This window comes from Nicotiana tomentosiformis, chromosome 9 (assembly GCF_000390325.3).
Source record: "Nicotiana tomentosiformis chromosome 9, ASM39032v3, whole genome shotgun sequence".
Classification (NCBI taxonomy): Eukaryota; Viridiplantae; Streptophyta; class Magnoliopsida; order Solanales; family Solanaceae; genus Nicotiana; species Nicotiana tomentosiformis.
In genome coordinates, this window is record NC_090820.1 from 20,432,911 (window position 1) to 20,453,549 (window position 20,639).

The 20,639-nt window shown below is 35.9% G+C and overlaps 3 protein-coding genes across 4 annotated transcripts; 2 read left to right on the forward strand and 1 right to left on the reverse strand.

Annotated features, from left to right (window-relative positions):
- The first annotated feature begins 1,101 nt into the window (after positions 1-1,101).
- LOC104087738 (28 kDa ribonucleoprotein, chloroplastic) lies at positions 1,102-4,357 on the forward strand. Its single transcript, XM_009592296.4, has 4 exons — positions 1,102-1,755; positions 2,962-3,063; positions 3,175-3,447; positions 4,094-4,357. Exons 1-4 carry the CDS (start codon positions 1,291-1,293, stop codon positions 4,145-4,147), a joined length of 894 nt encoding a protein of 297 aa, XP_009590591.1. The 5' UTR covers positions 1,102-1,290; the 3' UTR covers positions 4,148-4,357.
- A 2,026-nt stretch (positions 4,358-6,383) lies between these two features.
- LOC104087737 (nuclear transport factor 2-like) lies at positions 6,384-15,267 on the forward strand. Of its 2 annotated transcripts, none has more exons than XM_009592295.4 (9): positions 6,384-6,793; positions 8,425-8,559; positions 9,782-10,088; positions 11,410-11,675; positions 11,785-11,968; positions 12,092-12,213; positions 12,298-12,363; positions 13,752-13,830; positions 14,804-15,267. In XM_009592295.4, the coding sequence occupies exons 1-9, from the start codon at positions 6,755-6,757 to the stop codon at positions 15,010-15,012; spliced, it is 1,407 nt and encodes a 468-aa protein (XP_009590590.1). In that variant the 5' UTR covers positions 6,384-6,754; the 3' UTR covers positions 15,013-15,267. The 2 variants fall into 2 exon arrangements, with proteins under 2 accessions (XP_009590590.1, XP_009590589.1); XM_009592294.4 differs by having other exon boundaries at positions 6,412-6,793; positions 11,779-11,968.
- A 539-nt stretch (positions 15,268-15,806) lies between these two features.
- On the reverse strand, positions 15,807-19,229 carry LOC104087736 (uncharacterized). Its single transcript, XM_009592293.4, has 6 exons — positions 18,540-19,229; positions 17,534-17,706; positions 17,365-17,455; positions 17,027-17,281; positions 16,392-16,564; positions 15,807-16,189 (listed from the first exon to the last, which is right to left on the reverse strand). Exons 1-6 carry the CDS (start codon positions 18,978-18,980, stop codon positions 16,066-16,068), a joined length of 1,257 nt encoding a protein of 418 aa, XP_009590588.1. The 5' UTR covers positions 18,981-19,229; the 3' UTR covers positions 15,807-16,065.
- Positions 19,230-20,639: the final 1,410 nt, after the last annotated feature.

The following is a 20,639-nucleotide window of genomic DNA, read 5'->3' on the forward strand; positions in this document are numbered from 1 at the left end:
GGTTCTCCAAAAGACAAACTAATTAATGGTCAAGTGTTACAATAAATATGAGTTTGTAATAAAAATAACATCCAAACCGAAATGAATATACCACTAACTCTTTTAATAAATGCAACATAATAGACTTTAGTCTAATTCGTGATCTCTCTTTACAATTTAATCCTCTTGTATTCATTATTATAACCACCAAAGTCCAAAACGGCCTCTTTAATATTTCTCTTAGCATTTTTTGTTTTTGCTCCTTTTTCCATGGCATAGCAAAGAAAAGGCAAATTTTACATAAACAAGGCAAATTATACAACAAAAAAAAAACAAGGAAGAGTTATAAATTAGATAAATACTAAAAGAATAAAGGACTTCGATGTAACTTTGTTTTTGCAGACAATTAGACACTAGCAATCTTTTTTAATATACCGTATTATTATTATTATTATTATTATTATTATTATTATTATTATTATTATTATTATTATTATTGTTAATGTTGTTGTCGTCGTCGTCGTCGTCGTCTCGTGAATATAAAGAAACGGAAAAAAAACTATGAAAGTGAATTTTTAAGCTTATACATAAATTTTTCAATTTTAAGTTAGTTAATATGAGTGTAACTATATTTAGTACTCGTGTGACAATTGTAGAATGCAACAGCATATCTAAAAAAAAATATTAACAGAATGATACTTTTATGATTTCGAGAGTCATACTTCTTACCTTTAATTACGAATTCATATAAGAATTTTTAAATTTTTTAAAAATAAAATCTATATATTTGAAATCTATAAAAAAAAAGTATTACAAGTCATAATAATTAATGATATTTTTAAAGCATATAAAAAAAATTATGGCAAAAAAATTTCGAAATTCGAAAAATATTATATATTTTTTTGGACTAAGGGAAAGTAATTGGGTACATAAACACTGTACGTGCAGCTCCTAGACATGACAGAGCTGCTATAATTTGACTGCATCTCTAATTATATTTATTGTTCAATTTTTTCCCTTTTCTCTTTAGAAGCTTTTAAACATGGAAAAGAAATTGTGGCTAAGAAAACACCAACGTTACAAAAAAGACCAATAAAATAGAGCTTCAATTTTCAACATGACAAGAAAAGCAAAAATCTAAAAACCTTATCAGTTATATCCACCTCATGTATATTTCTCCTATCTCTTTGGATTTCATTTCCACACATCAGCACTCAAAACACACTGTAATAACCCCATACTTCTCTACACTTTTGTAAAATCTCCGATCAAATCACCACCGCATTTCAACCAAGATTCCGGCGGCGAAACATGGCGGCCGCAGCTGCCACAGCAGTAGCTTCTTCATTCTCCAGTACTCTTCATTCTATACGTTCTAAAACATGGCCTAATTATAACTCTGATCATCTCCTCAAAGTTCCATCCACTAGAACACCAAATATTGCATTAATTTCATCAGCAGCAACAGCATCAGTTCATTTATTTGGAAGTGAAGTGACATCAGTTGCTAAGAAGTGGAGGGTGGTGCCGAGGTTGGCGGCTGCGGTGGCGCAAGAGGAGGCCGAGGCGGTGACGGTGGAGGAGGAAGAGGCCGAGGCGGTGGCGGTTGAAGAGGAAGTGGTGGTGGAGGAAAAAGGAGGAGAGGGTTCTGAAGAGAGTAGTAGTGAAGGTGAAGGTGTAAATACTAAGCTTTATTTTGGGAATTTGCCGTATCTTTGTGATAGTGCACAACTTGCTGGGATTGTTCAAGATTATGCTACTCCTGAGCTTGTTGAGGTATACACTTTCACTTTTATGTTCAATTTTCAGCTTGTGATTGGTTAATAGATTAATGCCTTAATCTACAAGATATGGCGTGTGTGTTCAAACAAAGTCTTGTGTTAACAATTTGATTAGCAAAAAGGTACATATATGTGTGAACCCGAAAATTTTGAAGGTCAAAATAATTAAATTTGTATTTTAGGGCACTAATAACCGATTGGATTGACTTTTTCAAATAAGAACAGTAAGAGAACAAACAAATGAGCAAAATACTAAAGAAATTGTATAAGAGGAAAGAGTATTCTTATTGATGGAAATAGCTCCTCTATTATATCACTTGGATCTTGAATTGCCAGAAATAATATGCTAAGATTACGAGAATAGTAAAGTGATTTCTCATACGAGATACAATGTAGGGAATATGGGTTTAAATAGTAATCCTATTCGTAACTGATTGTCTCGTTCAATACCTGCCCGTTACAATCATTTATTACATTTATTGTACGTTACATAATTGATTCGTAACTGATAGCATAATAATGTCAAATCCTGTGTAATCCGGAATTTAGTTGATTCTCTTCTCATTCGGGATTATGAGTGATTCTTCTACCTGATTTGGTGGCATTCTGTTATGATCAGTTCCGAGACTATTAGTTAGTAGTTACAATACCAACATATTTTAGTTTCGAGTGTTCTTTACACACTGTCCACGCCATTCTCCACTTCCTTCGCAACTTGATGGACCCGTGTTGAAGCTTAACTGGTTCATGTGGCGAATCTATTTTTTTACCAATACAAGATGAAATATCTTTAATTTTGTAAGACCTTTTGGAGAAACTGGGGTGAATTTAGGTTAAACTAGGCAATATCACAACATGATAAAAGTATTTTGGATTGGCTTAATCCAACACAAATTGAAACTCGAATTTCAAAATAAGGAGTATAACATTGTATTTAGAAAATGTACTTTCCAATTTTACATGAGTTAGTTAAGGGTGAGACAGAGTAATCAGAACAAGAAGATCACTACTGTGCAGAAAAGTTTGAAGCTTGGTTTGAACTTAACCTAAAGTGGAATACATTTGTAGTCAAATGTTGAGAAACATGTATGCTGCTATTTGAATGTCTCTTTAGTGCTATGAAAAACTTCCTCCTAAACAAAACCAAAATGTCACTCCTATCCTAAATGGATTTCCTTGCTAATTTATTCAATTTGTTCAGGTTCTTTATGATAGGGAAACAGGTAAAAGCAGAGGATTTGCATTTGTGACAATGAGTTCTCTTGAAGATTGCAAAACAGTAATCGAAAATCTAGACGGAAGAGTAAGAAATTAATTCAATTTCCTTTCGCGAATCGATGTTTGTTTAACAAAAATATTTCTGTCATTGAGCTGATTTGAGGCTATAAATTGAAGCAAGATTTACTGATTTCAGGAGTATGGTGGAAGAACCTTAAGGGTGAATTTCTCAGACAAGCCTAAACCAAAAGAACCACTTTACCCAGAAACTGAACACAAACTCTTTGTTGGTAATTTGGCCTGGTCAGTCACATCTGAAAGTTTGGTACAAGCATTTCAAGAATATGGAACTGTTGTTGGAGCTAGGGTACTATATGATGGTGAGACTGGGAGATCTCGTGGCTATGGTTTTGTGAGCTATGAGAATAGAGAACAATTGGAGAATGCCCTTCAAAATCTTAATGGAGTGGTATGCATTTCTTGAACTCACTTTTTGAAGCATTTTATTGGTTTAGATCACTTCTTGAGAAAGGATTAAGTTATATACACTATTCGTGTAAAGATTTTTTTATACTAGTAGTAAGTGGAATTTAATATATTATAACAAGTTGGTTACCGCTATTATTAGGGGAGTTTTGGCGTAACTGGTAATGTTGTTGACATGTGACCAGGAGGTCACGGGCTCACGCCGTGGAAACAGCCTTTTGTAAAAATGCAGGGTAAGACTGCGTACAATATACCCTTGCTGTCCGGGCCTTCTCCGAACCCAGCACATGTCGGATTTTATCCCCCAACTAGAAGATCGCTTCAGGGTCATACTTTGGACTGGCTTTTTCAAAAGAAACTATTTGAAAGCCTGTATGATTTGCTGCTTCCAAGTAGGGGCAAATCCAACAGTTATACCTGGATTTTCAGTATAAAATTCACCAAAATTGCTTTAAAAATTAAGCTATGAACTCATAATTCAAACAAGATGATGGGTTCAATAGTTGAAACCAAAATCTTGAACCCGTAGAATTAAAATCATGGATCCGCTTTTGCTTCGAAACCTGGTTGTCATTTCTTGAGAAAATAAATGAACTATTATTTATGCCCCTTTTGTGTCTGCATTTCAGGAACTGGATGGAAGGGCAATGCGCATTAGCTTAGCACAAGGGAAGAAACAATAAGATGGACAAGATTCTTGTATATTAGTTGTAAAAGTTGAAAATTTATCATCAATAGAAGAACAATGTTTTATTCATGGATTAAGATGGCTAAAGGCTTTTAACTAGGACAAAGGGAGATGTACCATTTGAATTACATCTTCCATAGGTTGAGCTTTCTATCTTTGTTTCTTTACTGCCTTTCATAATTTAGAGATATCATTGTTCCTTTCATATTTTAGAGGAGCTATTAATGTGACTCAAACTAATTGGCATCTTATTAGCACAAGCAAATGCACTAAATAATGCTTGGGATTAGTTTCTTTTCTTGTATAAATACCGACGTGCATAATTATTCCACAAAAGTTGGGAAAATAAACACACCAAAAACATGTGTTCGACTAAACATGCTTTATTTTCTATTTTTTCTTTATTAATTAACTATGATTCTCAAATTGAGGTGGCAGATTAATGAGAGTTGCTATGGTGTCATCATCGCATTTTAACAACTAAAATGCTTAAATTCTTGCACTGTACTTTTGGAAAAGTAATGTGGACACATTGAAAAGGATAAGAGATACGCAATTTGATTGCATCTTGGTTGTAACAATCAAATGATCAATGATGCGAAAGAAATTTGCGATTGTCCTTCAAAAAGATAGACAGTTAAATAGAACATAATAAACGATGGACGTATTAATTTGACTTTAAACTTAATCTAAATAATAAACTCTGAGATTTTGATACTCGTAAGAATTAATTTTAGTAATTCTTCCGCATTAAAAGTAGTATTCAACGTTTATTCATCATCTTATTATTTAAGTGATATGTTTATCTAAATACGCAAGTTTAGATTTTATCCTATAACAATTTAGAATTGATTCACACAATTAGATTCACTTCAAATTAACAATTAAGTAACTACACTAACAAAACATTATTAGTTTGCTAAAGCTTATTAGATTATATCAAACTTACATATATCCTAAATAATGAATAAATCTTAGTTCCTATTGAAGATTTATATATATCTATAACATAAAATTGGGCTAGAGGAACAAAAAGTCTGTGCTATACTTTTGTCATTTATATCGTAGATTCTTCAAGCATCGCATTTAAAGAATTTTCAAAATATACTTAGAGATTTGTATGTCGATAAACGAAAATAAAAAACATTTAATATGAATGATGCTCGAATAATTAAGTATGAAGCAAATCCAAATGAAACAAAATGAAATCCTCCAATACCGTTATTCATTAGATAATGGACGCTTTATACTCTAATTTTTTCGTAATTAAACTTTTTGTACTCCTTGTTAATAATGTATATATCCGATATGGTTCAAGAGAACTAAGATCGCTTCCTACCTTGCTTCCTCTCTCCCCTGCCCCGCTCGCGTCGTGCCATGTTATTTATTTTCAAAAAATAAATTCTATTTTATCTCGTATCACTTCATTTAAGTGCTTCCTTGCTTTATCCTGCAAAGATAGACATCGATAGATATTGTCTGATCCTACTCATACCTTACCACGTTTTGCCTTCGTCTCACCCCCATTGCCCACATAAGTTAAATGCTTCCCCGTTCCACCCCGCTAAGAGCGATACATTACTAATAGATATCGATAGTTGCCCAATCTCACTCAAGCCTTATCCCGTTTTGCCTTCTTCTCGCCCCATTGCCACTTCATTTAAGTACTTTCTTATTCCACCCCGCTAAGAACAATACATTACTAATAGATATCAATAGTTATTCGATCTTACTCATACCTTACCTCGTTTTGTCTTTGTCTCGCTCCATTGCCCACTTTACTCAAGTGCTTCCTTGTTCCACCCCGCTACGAGCAATAAATTATTAATAAATATCGATAGTTGTCCGATCTTATTCATAGCTTACCTTGTTTTGCCTTCGTCTCACTCCATTATCTATTCATTTACGTGTTTCCTTATTTCACCTCGTTAAGAACAATACATTACTACTAATAAATATCATAGTTGTCCGAACTTACTCACACCTTACTCCGTTTTACTCCTCGCCCCATTGCCATCTCTACCAACTAGGCAACTAGGACGAACTTCACACTATTAGATAATCCTAAGCAAAACAAATACTAAAAAATAAATAAAAAGAAGCCCTATCAATGAGGTCTAAATCAACGGTTGAAAACGTGCGGACATTTACCCAACCAATAAAAAACCAGCACCAAAACCGTGCAAAACACAGCTGTTTATTAAGATGCGCATGTTTTCTCACCAACCTACAAAATCCTCCTTATTCTAACGCGTAAGCAGCTCTTTCTCTCTCTAAGCATTTTAGACCAGTGGTCACGAGCCCTCACTTCTTCACTCCATTTTTTTCTCTCTCTAGAAAGTGATTAGCTGTGACTGACGAACTCAGTGCCTATTGCTGCTGTTAGTGGAAAGTAACGGAATATATATATATATATACACACACACACTCTTCTTCTGCTGCTGCTATTTTGCTTGCGGCAATGTGAATGTTGAATGTGTGAAATCTAGGGTTTTTGGATTGTGGATTTTAGATCTTTTGCAGATCTAGGGTTTTGGATTCCCATTTCATTGGATTTGGTTAGTTCGTTTCTGCTGCCGCCGTTGCCCCCGCGTTTTACTCAATGGCGACGCCTTTTCACTTGCCAGTCACTGCTGCTCAGGTCCCTCTTTTCACTTGCCAGTCACTTGACTGATGAAAAACTATTTAAGTTTTTACCGTTTCTTCCCTGTCTGTGTAATTCATTCGTAGAGCAGTTGAATAGAGTGTCAAGGCATTCCTTTCGTTATAACCGTTGCCTCCGTGTGTGTTTATTCATTTGTAAAGCAGTTGAGTAGAGCGGAGGAACGTTTGTTTGTTTGTTTGTTTGTTTGTGTGTAGCTTTAGCTTTTGCTGTTTGGATTTTTGATATATGTGGTTATATATAGATGGATTTAACTTGTATGCAGCTCGTTAAAAGGATAAGGATAATAATCCCGAGATACATTGTTGGATTATGTAATTTCATGTTCGGTTGAATTATTATTTCCGTTACAAGTAATCCCAATGAATTTTAATTTCCGTTACAAGTAAATCCGGGATTAGCTATATCACAATTTTGGTATTATTTTTATACCATATTTAATGTGGCATAACAATCTCGAGATAAATTAAATCTTTTCTGTTATTAATGAAACCGAAAGAAAGAAAAAAACGAGAGCTTTTTGTATAGATCGAGACTTGTAGCTTGATTCCTTACTCATTCCATACTGGGAAGAATTGCAGGAAACCGTTTGATAACACTTTTTCCTATTTCTTTCTCAATGATATCTGACGAGCTAATCACGGGATAAAACATCAAATGACAAAAGTGCCCTTCTTTAAAGTTAAAATTGGAAATTAAAGTCTATCCAAGTTTATCTATTGTGACCAAATACACGTTTTATGTTATACCCCGTATATCCCATTTTTAATCCAATAAGTCAAACATATACCAAAAAAGTATATCCACTAAATAATCCCATTATTGTTTAATCCGTACATTATAATCCCCTCAGTATAATCCCGGTATAACCTTTTTCCAAACAATACGACTCCTGACGTTGTAGATTAATTTACACATTCATTTTAGTTTTATCTGCTGTTAAACATGAGGTGCCCTGTTTTGCTAGTTATCAATCCACGTTGAATTGGCTTTTAAGTGACTTGACAGTGTAAAAGTTTTTTACAATGTCAATGTATGAAGTTAAATTCTATATGGATATGCGTATCTACATCCACTTTTAAGAGATATAGAAACTACTAGAGGTAAATATTTTTGTTTTGTTTATTTTCTCTTTAAATGCACCTGTATATAGTTGGAATACTATAGTGATTGAATGTCCTAAAAAGGGACAAATTTTCTGAAAAGAGCTGCAATCTCTAATATTCAATGCGAACATTTGAGAATATAATGCAATGGAAACAAACACGATATATAGGCAATACCAACTAGATAAGGATAAATTGTCCCAAAAAAGAAAAACTTGTTTCGGAGTAACCAATTAAGGGTTAGTTGTTTTTGTTGCACTTACATTAGATTAGGTAAGGATGTGTGAGATTTAGAGAACCTTTAGCTGTATAGAGCCCTACTTTGTCTTAGAAGGTAAATTACTTATCAGTGCTCGAATGAAATGAGCCTAAATAGAGCACAATATATGGTGGACTCATATTGTTGATCCCAACTAGTTTGGGATTGAAGGATTCTGATTGATTTATTGTTTTTAATGGCTGGGATTTGAATTTCATTTGTTTGGGGTTTCTGTAATGTTTCAGGTCGGGACGTACTTCGTGGGCCAGTATTATCAGATGTTACAGACCCAACCCGATTTTGTTCACCAGTTTTACAGTGATGCTAGTACCGTGCTTCGAATTGATTCCAGCACCAGGGAGACTGCTTCAGGGATGCTGGTATTTTATCTAAAGTGCCTTACTTCTTTGTACTTGCTTATGAGTAAAACCTTCTTTCTAGTTGCTTCTCAATTAAGTGTTTTTGGTTGTTTGCCTTGGAATTTGTTTAATTTATGCCAGAGTTTGGCTGATCCAAGTTTATTCAATTTACACTGGTGAAAACCAAGTTGAAATCTCTTATTCTTGTGCTTTTACAGTTTGTTTGGCTTCAAATAGATAAACAGCAGAAGCCAAAACATTAAACTAAAGTACTCTCCAAGTTGTCCATCCATTGAGTTGGACATTAAATACACATAAATGACTTAGATGATTAATATTCTTGATTTTGTTGCTCTAGATGTGTTGTACAGGGCTGACTTTAACATTGGACCAGCACCCTTTTGATTTTGTTTAGCTGTTTCAGTTGTCATGTGCTAATTAAAGCTTATTACTAATGTATGACTAATTATTGTTTAGAGTAATTCACTCATTATTAGTACTGTATGGGATATAATTGGGCTAACCAATGATTGATTGATCTTGCTCGATACATGTTCTTAACTGGAGCATGGTTCTGTGGTCATCTCTATGATGTCCTTAAGTTCCAGATTAGCTTTTTCTTCCATGAAGTTAACCCCTGTTCTAAAACAAAGCTCTAATATGGAAAACTATCTGCTGAGTGCAGCTTTCACTCTTCCATGTTCTAGGTGTTTAGGTTAAAGTCAGTCTTTCTGAAACACAAATATAGAAGCTATGTCCATCAAGTTCTCTGTTTCCCCAGTGAGCTGCATCAGTGGTTTTTCTCTGTCCTCTAGAAGTTGAAAGCTGAAAGAAGTGGCATTGTGTATATTGCTCAATCCCCCACCACTCCCCTTTTCTGTCAAGTGAGTCCCATAATGTACACTTCTATCAAAGGAACTCCATTTCGCTGGTGTCTTGAGTTCCTTCTTAGTATCATAACTACCAGTGAGTTACTTCATAAAAAGAATCATAAGTACCAGTGAGTTGATTCTATTACTAATAAAAGTAAAAGATTTTCAAATAGACAAAAGAGAAAAGCTATATCTTTGAACGCCTGTTCAAAAAGAAAAGCTTTATCGTTGAACAACTTCTATTCCAGTATAATAAAACTTCAGGTCATTTTCAACTAGCTAATAAAATGGTTCATGATCTGTCATGTGCCTTTGGCCCCAATATGATTTATTCTGCTCTTTTTCATTTTTCTTTCTGTGATTTTGTGCAGCAAATCCACACCCTCGTCATGTCGCTCCATTATACTGGGATAGAGATTAAAACACTGCATTCCTTGGAATCATGGAATGGTGGTGTCCTAGTGATGGTTTCAGGTTCTGTCCACGTGAAAGGTATCAACAGGAGTAGGAAGTTCGTACAAACATTTTTCCTTGCACCCCAGGAAAAGGGATACTTTGTCCTCAATGATATCTTTCACTATGTTGATGAGGAACAAGTTCTTCAGCATCCGGTGCCCTATCTAGGGCAGACTAGCCTCGATTCCAAGCTGAATGTCTCCACTACAATTCAAGAGCAAGGTATGAGTTCAATCTTCAAGCTTTTCATCCTAAGATATGTCTGATGGGTAGATCCTCTCACTTAGTGGTGCTTCTATTACTCCTCCCCCCCCCCCCCCCCCCCCCTTCAATAAAAAGAAGAAATTATTTAGTGTACTGTTAAGGTCTTTCTCTTTCTTAGCTTTTTCGGAGGAGGAGAGCGAGAGTGTTGGGGTGTGTAAGTAGGAGCAGAACCATGCGGCAAGGGGGAGCATGGTAAATGATTCACCCTATGTAAGTTGTCGTTAGGGAAGGATACTTCTTTTGATGAAGTAGGGGAGAATACTTCTAGTTGCTCCGAAAGCCAAAGCTCACTAATTTCCCAATTGTCATATTTTTCTTCCTGGTGAGAAGTTTTAGTGATATGCTATTAATTGGTGTTGTTTCTTTATGTAACCCACACTCATAGGTGATTAACTTGAAGGAAAAGTTGAAGAAAAATACTCCTCGTTTTTCAACAGCGATAACTTGGCAAAAAGATTACACTCTGAAACATCTCTATTTTTTTGAAATGGTAAAGTTTAACATCTTTAATGTGTTTAGTACACAGGGTAGAAGTAAAGATATCCCAAAAGGTTTTTGTACTTCTTTGAAGTAGTTTGTCTAGAAAATATTAAATAGAAAGACAAAAAGATGTGTGGAGATGGTCCTAATCCTAGCGAATAATGATGACAGGAAAGCACCGAACTGGAGCTTTCCAGATAGGCTTCCCTTTGAAGCACCTTCAAGAAGTACAACAACAACAACAACCCAATATAATCCCACTAGTGGGGTCTGGGGAGGGTAGTGTGTACGCAGACCTTACCCCTACCTGGGGTAGAGAGGCTGTTTCCGATAGACCCTCGGCTCCTTCCCTCCAAGAGCTACCCACCTTGCTCCTGGGGTGACTCGAACTCACAACCTCTTGATTGAAAGTGGAGGGTGCTTACCACTAGAGCAACCCACTCTTGTCAAGCACCTTCAAGAAGTGTTCCAATAAATAGATGCTTAAAGCTAAAGCTCTAGTTGCTTGTACAGGTTGTAATTATGCACTAATCACTAAACATTTGCGTCCTACCGAACAGGAAAGGTATCACATCAGCATGTTGAGCGTTGTTTATAGTTTGTCTATGTCATAATCTCACATTCTATGCTGAGGAAATATCCTGTCCGCTTTTTGTTAGGTTCTTAAATGTCGATGCAACTGAAAAAAGACTTGGAAGTCTGTTTCTCTGCAATTTTGTGCACTAATGCTGCAGTACTATAATATAACTTGTGAAAAAGAAAATGTCCATATTTAAAAGATTAATGGTGGATTCTGCAGTACCCAACTACATGCTTGGTGGAGAAATCCAGGCAAGGGAGTTTGCTGCTCCTCCTAAAATTCAAGATAATGGGCCTGTCAATAACTACAGTTTTCCGGACGAACGGCTACAACATGTCCCTGAAGCCGAGAAGATCCTTGAAGATAATTTTGCAGCACAGTCAAACGGCTCATTACAAAGTACAATTAATGCAGTACAAGAACATTTATCCAGTCCTATTGAGGAACCAGTTGCAGAGCCCCAAAAGCACACTTATGCTTCTATTGTATGCCATTACCTTTACCTTCTTCTGACAGTTACATTCTCTTATTGTCTTGAGTATGCTTTTGCTATGAACTAATTTTATTTGCCTGATTCTAAATTGGAAGTTACAGGTTACTAAAGGGCAGTCTGCACAAGGAGGACCAGCCCAGTTTTCTTTCAACAAACCTACACCCCCTCCTTCAGAGTGGCAACATGTGCCAGAGCCTCCTGCTCTGTCATCGGTTCCATTGACTAATGCTATTGAGAGGTCTATAACAGAGGCAACAGAAGAGGCTTCAGCTGTGGAAGATGAAGGTTAGTTTCTCGTACCTTGGTACAATGTGCTCATCCTATCTTCTCAGGAATGTGTATTCTTTTCTTAAGGGATCTCATTTGAGTGATATGCTTACATGATTTTCCTTTTCGAACTTTCCGCAGTTGAAGTCAAGTCTGTATATGTCAAAAATGTGCCTACAACGATGGCAGCTTATGAAATCGAGGAGGAATTCAAAAAGTTTGGTAAACTAAAACCTGATGCTGTTGCCATTAGAACGCGAAAGGTTTGTTCTATCATCTTTCTTTTGTCTACTCCTGAATCTAGGTTAGGTCAATATAAAGCTCATCTGGAGTTTGATGTGATGCAGGACATTGATGTGTGCTATGCATTTGTCGAATTTGAAGATGTAACTGGTGTTCAGAATGCAATTGAGGTTTGAACTAACATTTCAAAATTTGATCTAATATTTAATTATACCTTTTGTGTATTAGGTTTCAATAGACAAGAGTGGGTTGCTCTAGTGGTAAGTACCCTCCACTTCCAACCAAGAGGTTGTGAGTTCGAGTCACCCCAAGAGTAAGGTGAGGAGTTCTTGGAGGGAGGGAGCCGAGGGTCTATCGGAAACAGCCTCTCTACCCCAGGGTAGGGGTAAGGTCTGCGTACACACTACCCTCCCCAGACCCCACTAGTGGAATTATACTGGGTTGTTGTTGTGTTTAGGTTTCAATACTCTAGCCATAAGTTCTTCATTTCTGCCTGGTGCTTCTAGATGTGTTCCTCGCCAGTTATGTTGCTATTATTACTCCCTCCGTCTTGATTTTAATGATGCGATTTGAATACCACGATAATTAGGAAATAAAAGTACAAATATTACCAATGGGCAGAACCGGGATAAGCATGACTTTGTTCGGTAATTTCCATTGCTAATTGAGCATCGTGATTGCCTTCTGCCGTGCTAAAGTAAAGTCAGGTTACAAGGGGAATATGTAAAAACCTGCAGTAGTTTAACCCAAAGTTTATTGGGATTAACTTTAACAATCCCCCTTCCCCCCCTCAAAACCAAAAGAAATAAAAACTAAACTATTACCTGATTACCTCGCATTTGGACTAGCTTGTGATAAGTATTTAGAATGCTTAGACTTGCTAAAATTATTCTTAGTTAAACTCTTCATCTTCCAAAGAGTACGAAAGTCAAACAAGACACTGCTAGGAAGGCTGTGATGGATTGACATCCTATCTTTTCTTAATTTGAATAATTGAAAATGGTGCTATTTTGTGAATGGGTCAAATGAATTGGCACAAGATGGAAGTAATCCAAGTATAATGGTGTGGAAGTTGTGTATTACTCCCTCCGTTTCATATTATCAGTCGTGGTTACTAAAAATAGTTGTCTCAAATTATTTGTCACTTTAGAAGTTCAAGACAAAATTGATTATCCTTTTCCTTTTTTACCCTTAGTAATAATTATCCTTGAAGATTAAATACCAAGACATGATTACCCTTAGTACTTTTTACCCTTAGTAATAATTATCCTTGAAGATTGCAAACACCTCAATTATGATTAACTTTGTTCAAATATCAATGATGAAAGATTAAATACTAAGACATGAATAACGGTAAAATAGTCAAAATCTCATCGTAATTAATTTTTCTTAAGGGCGTGTACAAGAGAATCATGACATATAATATGAGACAGAGAGAGTATCTTGTATCTCTTATTTTTCTCCCTTTCATTTCATTGTAATTAATACTGTCAACTAAGACTAATTACTGCATTTACATTCAGAATAGGTATTGACAATTAAGTAAACTTTGTTGCAGGCATCTACTGTTCAGATTGGTGGACACCAGTTGTACATTGAAGGGAGGAGACCAAACAGAAACAACTTAATTCGAGGAAGTATGTGTTTTCTTCTCAATTGTAGGCCAATGAATAAGCTATTACATTTTCTCATTCATGAAATCCAGCATATCTTTAAGCTAAATTGTTTCTCGTTTTCTTTCTAAGATTCTCTGAGCACAATATTTTTCTACCAGGTGATCACTAAGCACAATTTTAGCAATTCAAGAAGGTGCTTTTGGCACTCTTCTATAGTCCACAAATGTTTACCCTATCAAATTAAATACTCATCTTTCAGCCTATTTGGAGGGTAAGCAGGACAGCTTTTCTACTTTTGTTTTGGCGGTGTCATGGCAGTGACTTTAGTTCCCTACTTAGTGGAAGATAAGGGACGTAAAAGAACGTGGATCAACCAAACCATCCTCTTAAATTACCCTTCCTTTCTTGGAGTAAAATTTTAACTCTGGAGCTAGCTGTGTCTCCATGTGAAAATTCAGTATAAAATGAACAATGAACATCACTACTTCCTGGGAGTACTTTCAGTAACCCGATCTCGAAATGACAGTGGTATCACGAATGATGAAAAACAGGGAGTAGAGAAGAATAATATGCTCAGTGGGATTATAAACGCACTAGTTCACTTGCATTCTCGTCAGGCTGCAATTGTAAATATTTGGCTCCCACTTCTTCACCATGGTATTGGTCTCAAAACAATTCATATGCTGGTATCAACAGAACTTACTTAGGACCTCGTTGATTTCTAGTAAATAGTTAGTGTTTGTTATCAGTTGAAGTAGGCCCTTTTTTAATACTCACAAGTAAATAGGGCCTATATTAGATTCTTATGTGCTTGTAAGAGCCGAAATTGGACTGCTTAGGGAATCACTAAGCCTGGTCCTTCTGGTGGCTTCCTACTTCATTTCTTTCGTTTCATAAGTTTCTTTACTAAAATCTGATGTCATGAAAATTTATTTTGCTCTGCTTCCACAAATGTTGAGATTCTTTTTGGTTTGTCTTTAAAATGGGGACCCAGGAGGAAGGGGTAGAGGCAGAGTTAGCTACTCCATGGACGGGAGGGGACGCTATGGCAGCCGTGGGTTTGGCAGAGCTGGTCAAGATGGAGGTGACCGTGACTACGGAAGATCAAGAGGAAATGGTTACTATAGACAAGCTCCTCGGCAAGAAAGAGCTTACACTGGCAATCAGCAAAGCTTGAGAAATGAGCAGTACTCATGGGAATAAGCAAGTTGAATTTTTGAAGGACAATACCTTCCTTCCCTACAAGCCATTTTGCGATCTGCTTATTCATCTTCTAAGTTATCCAAAAAAAATTAGTATACTTTGAGAAGCATCAAAATTTAGATTTGTTGGAAGGAATCATCCCAAATACATATATTTTTTGGCAGAAATAGCAAGTGTTTTTTTAACTTACATGAACTGACTTACCGAAAAGGAGTTTCAATGCAGTTTTGGCCTGCTACTGGATGTTTTGCACAAGTTGTCCATTAGATGTTTTCCTTTACTCCTCTCACCAGCATGAATATCTCCGGCCTAATGCAAACTATAAATCCTAAACAGGGTTAACAGCCCCCTCCTTATTTGTGTGTTATTTAGTATTTTGGCTTCTTGATGCATTGCTACAGGTTTTAAATGGTATTGGGATCAGCACTTGTTCAAAGATTTGTCATTTGTCATTTGTCAACAGTTGTTTTGGCCTTGAGAAGCATTGTGAGTTATTGGATAAATCATGCCTAGCTATGTTATAGAGAAAAATGAGATATTGACGATGTGAATTTTCATCCGGGTTGTGTAAGTATGGCTTGGAGTCTATCCTAGACAGGGCCAACTTAGCTCGTCAAAAATGAAAGAGAAGAAAAAAGGAAAACCAAGTTAAATAATCTAGTGAGGATTTATACTTCATCGACCGTTAGATCACGCCCTCGCCCTTGACTAATACTTGAGAGGTAAAACTTAACTTCTTGTATGCTATGAACTATGAAGGTCGTATGGCTGTAAACTAAAATGGAAGGGTAAGGTGATGGAAACGCAATAACATGATTTCATATCAGAAATTCTGGTCGTTGCAACACTAGAGTGCCTGATATTAGTGTGTTCACGTATTTATTGCTCACTATACCACATTTACCATTTAAAAATTGTTTCAACCTTAAATGCATCATCTCCACAACAAGAGGAAGATACAAGTCTTTAGATTTGATGAAAAACTATTATTATGGTTAAAATTGGCCAAGAAGAGAAATCGGAAGCTGATTGTGAATCCATTGTCTTAAGGATTTAGGCATTTGCAGCCACAACTCCTTGAAGAAGTGGTGCTCCATTGTGATTGCCTAATGTTTCATCTTCGTCTTCATCTTCCTCTGTTTCCCAGAGAAATCTAGCATATGCAGCAAGCGCATCGCTGAAAAGCAAAAAACAAGTAGTTCAGGTACAAGTAGCAACGACATGTTTTCTTATGTAAAATGCAAAGTGCAAACCATTTAACGTCATACCAAAGATTGCCAAAAATCTTCATATTTTTCCATGAATATATTTCGCATAATACCATCGAACTTATATTTTTAAAGTAGTTTTAAAGGATGGGGGCCTCAATTCAACATTACCTATTTTCTGGAGAAGCTTCAACTGCCCTCTTAAAGTAGGATGAGGCTTTAGATTTGTCACGATGAAGTTGCCATATCAACATGGCATAATGTGAAATAGTTTCTCCATCAGTAGGATCCGCTACTATTGCACGCGAGTAATATTCTTCAGCACTTAGTAGGTCTCCCTTGGTCTGCTGGTCCAACAACAAACATGAGAAAGGTAAAAACCCATCCAATAAATTCATTTCAAAGTAGCAACAATAACAGGAGACGGGATTTTCCTTCCAATATCAAAATCTGGTAAGTACACCCTAAACTGTTGTAGCATTTGTAAAGATCTTGAGTGACAGGAATGACATAATTGATAATACACAAACAAAATTTTCATATTAAAGCAGGTGGTTGTGTTTCTCCATATTCCAATTGTATAGAGTTATGGTAAAACGGTGGTTATTTTGTACAATTTGGAGAAATAGTTGAAATCTTAAAAAGCATGTCTCGGGGGAGCTTGTTCCGGAAAATAAAGTATCTACCATCTGAGACACTCTTAAGGAGACTGACTATGTCGATGGATGCAGCTTTGGATTCAAGTGGGCACTGCTTAATTACGTGATAATACAGAATATTTGAGGCAGAAAACAAGAAACATTCACCTGACAAAGAAACTGCGCATAGTTTCTTAAAAGCACAGGGTTATGAGGATTTTCTTTGATCATTCTCCTGTAATACTCCTCAGCATTTCCGTCCATATCAGATACAGCTGCAGTATAATCAACGGGGGAGTCACCACCAACTCTATTATCCCCAATTCCAAGTCCTGCTGCAAGATGTAAGGGAGAGCTAACAGGTCTGTTATCTTCTTCGTAATCCAGGTCTCGTGATGCAGTAGCTTCCTCAGTCACCTCAATCTGGGACATCCAGAAGAAACATTCAGTCAAAAAGAGTTTACACTTATATACTTGTCGCCAAGCAGAAAGGAAGGCAAAAAAACCTTAGTCTTATCACTCTGCATGTTCATTTCGTCCTCACTTTCGTCATCATTGATATCCCAAAGAAAACTGGCATATGCTGCAAGAACATCGCTGGAAACAATAATAGATTTCAAACAAGGGATATTTACTCATTCTCTCATTAGACGAAAGGTGTAAGTCAATTATAACCTGTTTTCAGGAGCAGCATGAACTGCACGTTCAAAGCAATCCGATGCAATATCTTTATCACGGTGCACCTCCCATACCAATTTAGCATACTGTGACAAGGTATCTCCATCTTTTGGATCTGCTAGTGTAGCTTGAAAGTAAGAGCGCTCAGCTCCAGAAAGATCTCCCTTTGACTATACACCAGAATGCAGTGAGTTACATACTCTAGAAAAAGGCGTCACCACATAAACAAAACCAAGACTAGGACTAGATCTCAAGAAAAGGACAAGAATAAAGATGGGGAAATTTCTAAAACCAAATAGCAACTAAAGCATGTAATGTTTTCTGTGCTTTTCCAGCCAAACCATAACAAAATCTGTTACTCCTATGATATGCAGAATGGAATAGGCGATATTTTGTATGCTTTTTACACTTCAAAACCACTAAATTTATCATGGAGATACATTGCCAAGACATCAAGAAAGCAGAACTTACTTTCCCTTTTCATGACTTGGTTATGCAACCGCTAATCCATACTTAGTAGAGGATTTAAGCTTCAAAACGAGTCAATTGGTTATAGAAGCTTCCAAATTAGATCCCAATTTGTTAGAAGTAACTCAAACTACTGTTACTATCCTAAGGTACTTGTCCAACAAGCCTACTTTATTAAGGGGCAACTTAACAGCAAGAACTAGAAGTCAATGATGAGATCAAATCGAGAGAGGTGACTTCTAGTTTACCAATTAGAATACCAACTTTGCAGTTTATAGAACCCTTAAAGTAACTTAGATGGTTTCTTTCCATCTTTCTAAGCCTTGGCGAACACAGTTATCCGGTACGTGTGCTGGTGGGAGGTACCAGGTACCCCTCAAATTAGTCGAGGTGCGCACAAATTGGCCAAACAACACGGTTATACAAAGTTACAAACTCTAAAGGAACTTACACATAGAATCAAACATTTCGACTAAATTTAAATAAAAGGGCAAAAAAAAAGATTTTCTGAAAAGAACAAGAAACAAACACTGACCTGCAAAAGTTGAGCATAATTCCTTAAAAACAAAGGGTTGGAAGGCTCTTCTTTAAGAACCCTTTTATAATATTCCTCAACATCTCCAATTCCATCAAAATCTGAAGGTGCAAAGTCAACCCCACCACTATTTACACTATTGCCATCAACCCCAAATCCAGTAGCAAGGTACTTTGAACTAATTACTGTTCCACTCTCTTCAATTCCAAGTTCATTAACCCCATCAAAAACCCTTTCTTTTTCATCTTCTTTTTCAACTTCTTCATTTTCACCTTCCTCAATCAAACCCATTCCCTTTTCCCCAAAGCTGAAATCACTACCACCTATATCTGATATATTATCCCCTATTGTCACAGACCTTATTATCTGCCCATCACTTCCCAACAAATCTTGATTTTCTTCAGAATTATATATACAAAATGATGGTTCTGTATGCAACATTTGAAATTTCTTGGTTATGGGAAGATGAAGAGGTTACCTTTGAGCTATAGACTTCAAGATTATAAGAAATTGAAGTATTTGAAGATGACCCTTTTAAATTTCCTGCAGATTGAGCTCTTTTGGGGGGATTTTGGACTGAATTCAGATGACCCCACAAAGGAAAAAATGTGCAGGTGAGGAGTTTCAACTTGCAAGAAAAGAACTCAAATTTTGGAGTGTAACACCATTAAAGGAGGAGACTTTAACAGTGGAGTGATAAAATATACTCCTAATATCTTATGAACAATTACCAGTGTATTATTATTATTATTTTTTTGTGTACTTTCTGAAAAGGATGTTTACTGAAATAGCTTGTCAGACTCCGTATTTATTTTTCTTAATCGATAAATATAAATTATATCCCGATTATGATGATTATACATGAATTATACAAATTGAATGCTGTTAGGTTAATTTTTCTTCTGAAAAGGGGGTCTGAGAAATTTGTATTTGGTGAGCTTCTAAAGTAGCATTAGCATTTGTTGGGCTTCTTTTTTATTTTTTATTTTTTATTTTTAACCTAATGTTCAGTACAGTGTTGGGCCGTATTAATATGAATTCGTCACGAAAAATCTTATTTTAGAAATAAAGCTTCCTATCAATAATGACCACAGTACCACAGCTAGTTGTTGGATCTCTATAGATGGTTGGTTTGGTTTTCCGAAGCTTGATTGAAATAATTTTTGAGGAGATCCTATATTAAAAAAAGAATAGGAAGTTAAACTAATAAATAAAGATTTTTGTAATTAAAAGCGTTCACGTGTAGTTGTGTGGCTACCATACTGTACTTTGACTTTTTTTGTTTTAGTTTAAATATAAGTGATTGAAGTGAAAATAAATAAAAGATAATACCATTTTGGATCTTCTATTAAGAAAGTGATACTTTATGGACCCAATCTGGACAAGTGGAGATATTTTGAGGTGGGATAGAGGTTGACTGATAATAAATGCAATAATTAAATAAGTTAGATATCCATTGATTCCTACTTTCGTGCTCTATTTAATAAAGTAATTTGCATCGTTGTCATGTATCAATAATCTAAGATCTTATGTAGAGTATATTTTTTAAAAGAAACTTGTGGATATAATTGTTTATCAATTTATATCTGGTTTCTAGATAAGTGAATTAGTTTGATCCGGAAATAATATAATAAACGAGAAAATACACAATACTTAACCTTAGAATGTAAATGAAATAGCAAAGATGGTGATTTCGTGAGTACGGTTTCCAAACACAACAATGATGAAATCAAAAAGTAAGAGAGTGAAATTATATAAAATTTTGTATAAAATATAACATATGTTATTGCGAGAAATTTCATGTCCTTTACAATGGTAACTGAGCTCACTATTTATAGTTATGCCTAGGGAGAGGTCCTAGGAGCGTGCCCTCCTTTAATGCCAATTATGAGGGCCATTGATGAAGATGTAACATTTAGCATAAATGCCAAATTCTCTGTAACAGACCGTCGCTCTTAATGTTGTAGAATATTCCTCAGTAAAATGCTCCCGGGCGCAGGGTATCTAATACACTTTTATGAACGTTATCCGTTCCGGTGACAAGTGCAGTGGCCGCGTTCGGTCTTCAGCCATTCCATCTTGGATTCCACGTGTCCTTTT

What these genes read in the sequence shown, in the direction of transcription:
- LOC104087738 (XM_009592296.4), top strand. Translation starts at nt 1,291, where the DNA reads ATGGCGGCCGCAGCTGCCACAGCAGTAGCTTCTTCATTCTCCAGTACT. An exon ending in TCGAAAATCTAGACGGAAGA is followed by an intron (nt 3,064 to 3,174) that starts GTAAGAAATTAA and finishes TACTGATTTCAG; the next exon opens with GAGTATGGTGGAAGAACCTT. An exon ending in TTCAAAATCTTAATGGAGTG is followed by an intron (nt 3,448 to 4,093) that starts GTATGCATTTCT and finishes TCTGCATTTCAG; the next exon opens with GAACTGGATGGAAGGGCAAT.
- LOC104087737 (XM_009592294.4), top strand. Translation starts at nt 6,755, where the DNA reads ATGGCGACGCCTTTTCACTTGCCAGTCACTGCTGCTCAG. An exon ending in CACTACAATTCAAGAGCAAG is followed by an intron (nt 10,089 to 11,409) that starts GTATGAGTTCAA and finishes TGGATTCTGCAG; the next exon opens with TACCCAACTACATGCTTGGT. An exon ending in GTGTTCAGAATGCAATTGAG is followed by an intron (nt 12,364 to 13,751) that starts GTTTGAACTAAC and finishes ACTTTGTTGCAG; the next exon opens with GCATCTACTGTTCAGATTGG.
- LOC104087736 (XM_009592293.4), bottom strand. Translation starts at nt 18,980, where the DNA reads ATGTTGCATACAGAACCATCATTTTGTATATATAATTCTGAAGAAAAT. An exon ending in TGCAGAGTGATAAGACTAAG is followed by an intron (nt 17,282 to 17,364) that starts GTTTTTTTGCCT and finishes TGGATGTCCCAG; the next exon opens with ATTGAGGTGACTGAGGAAGC. An exon ending in ATGCGCAGTTTCTTTGTCAG is followed by an intron (nt 16,565 to 17,026) that starts GTGAATGTTTCT and finishes TTGGACCAGCAG; the next exon opens with ACCAAGGGAGACCTACTAAG.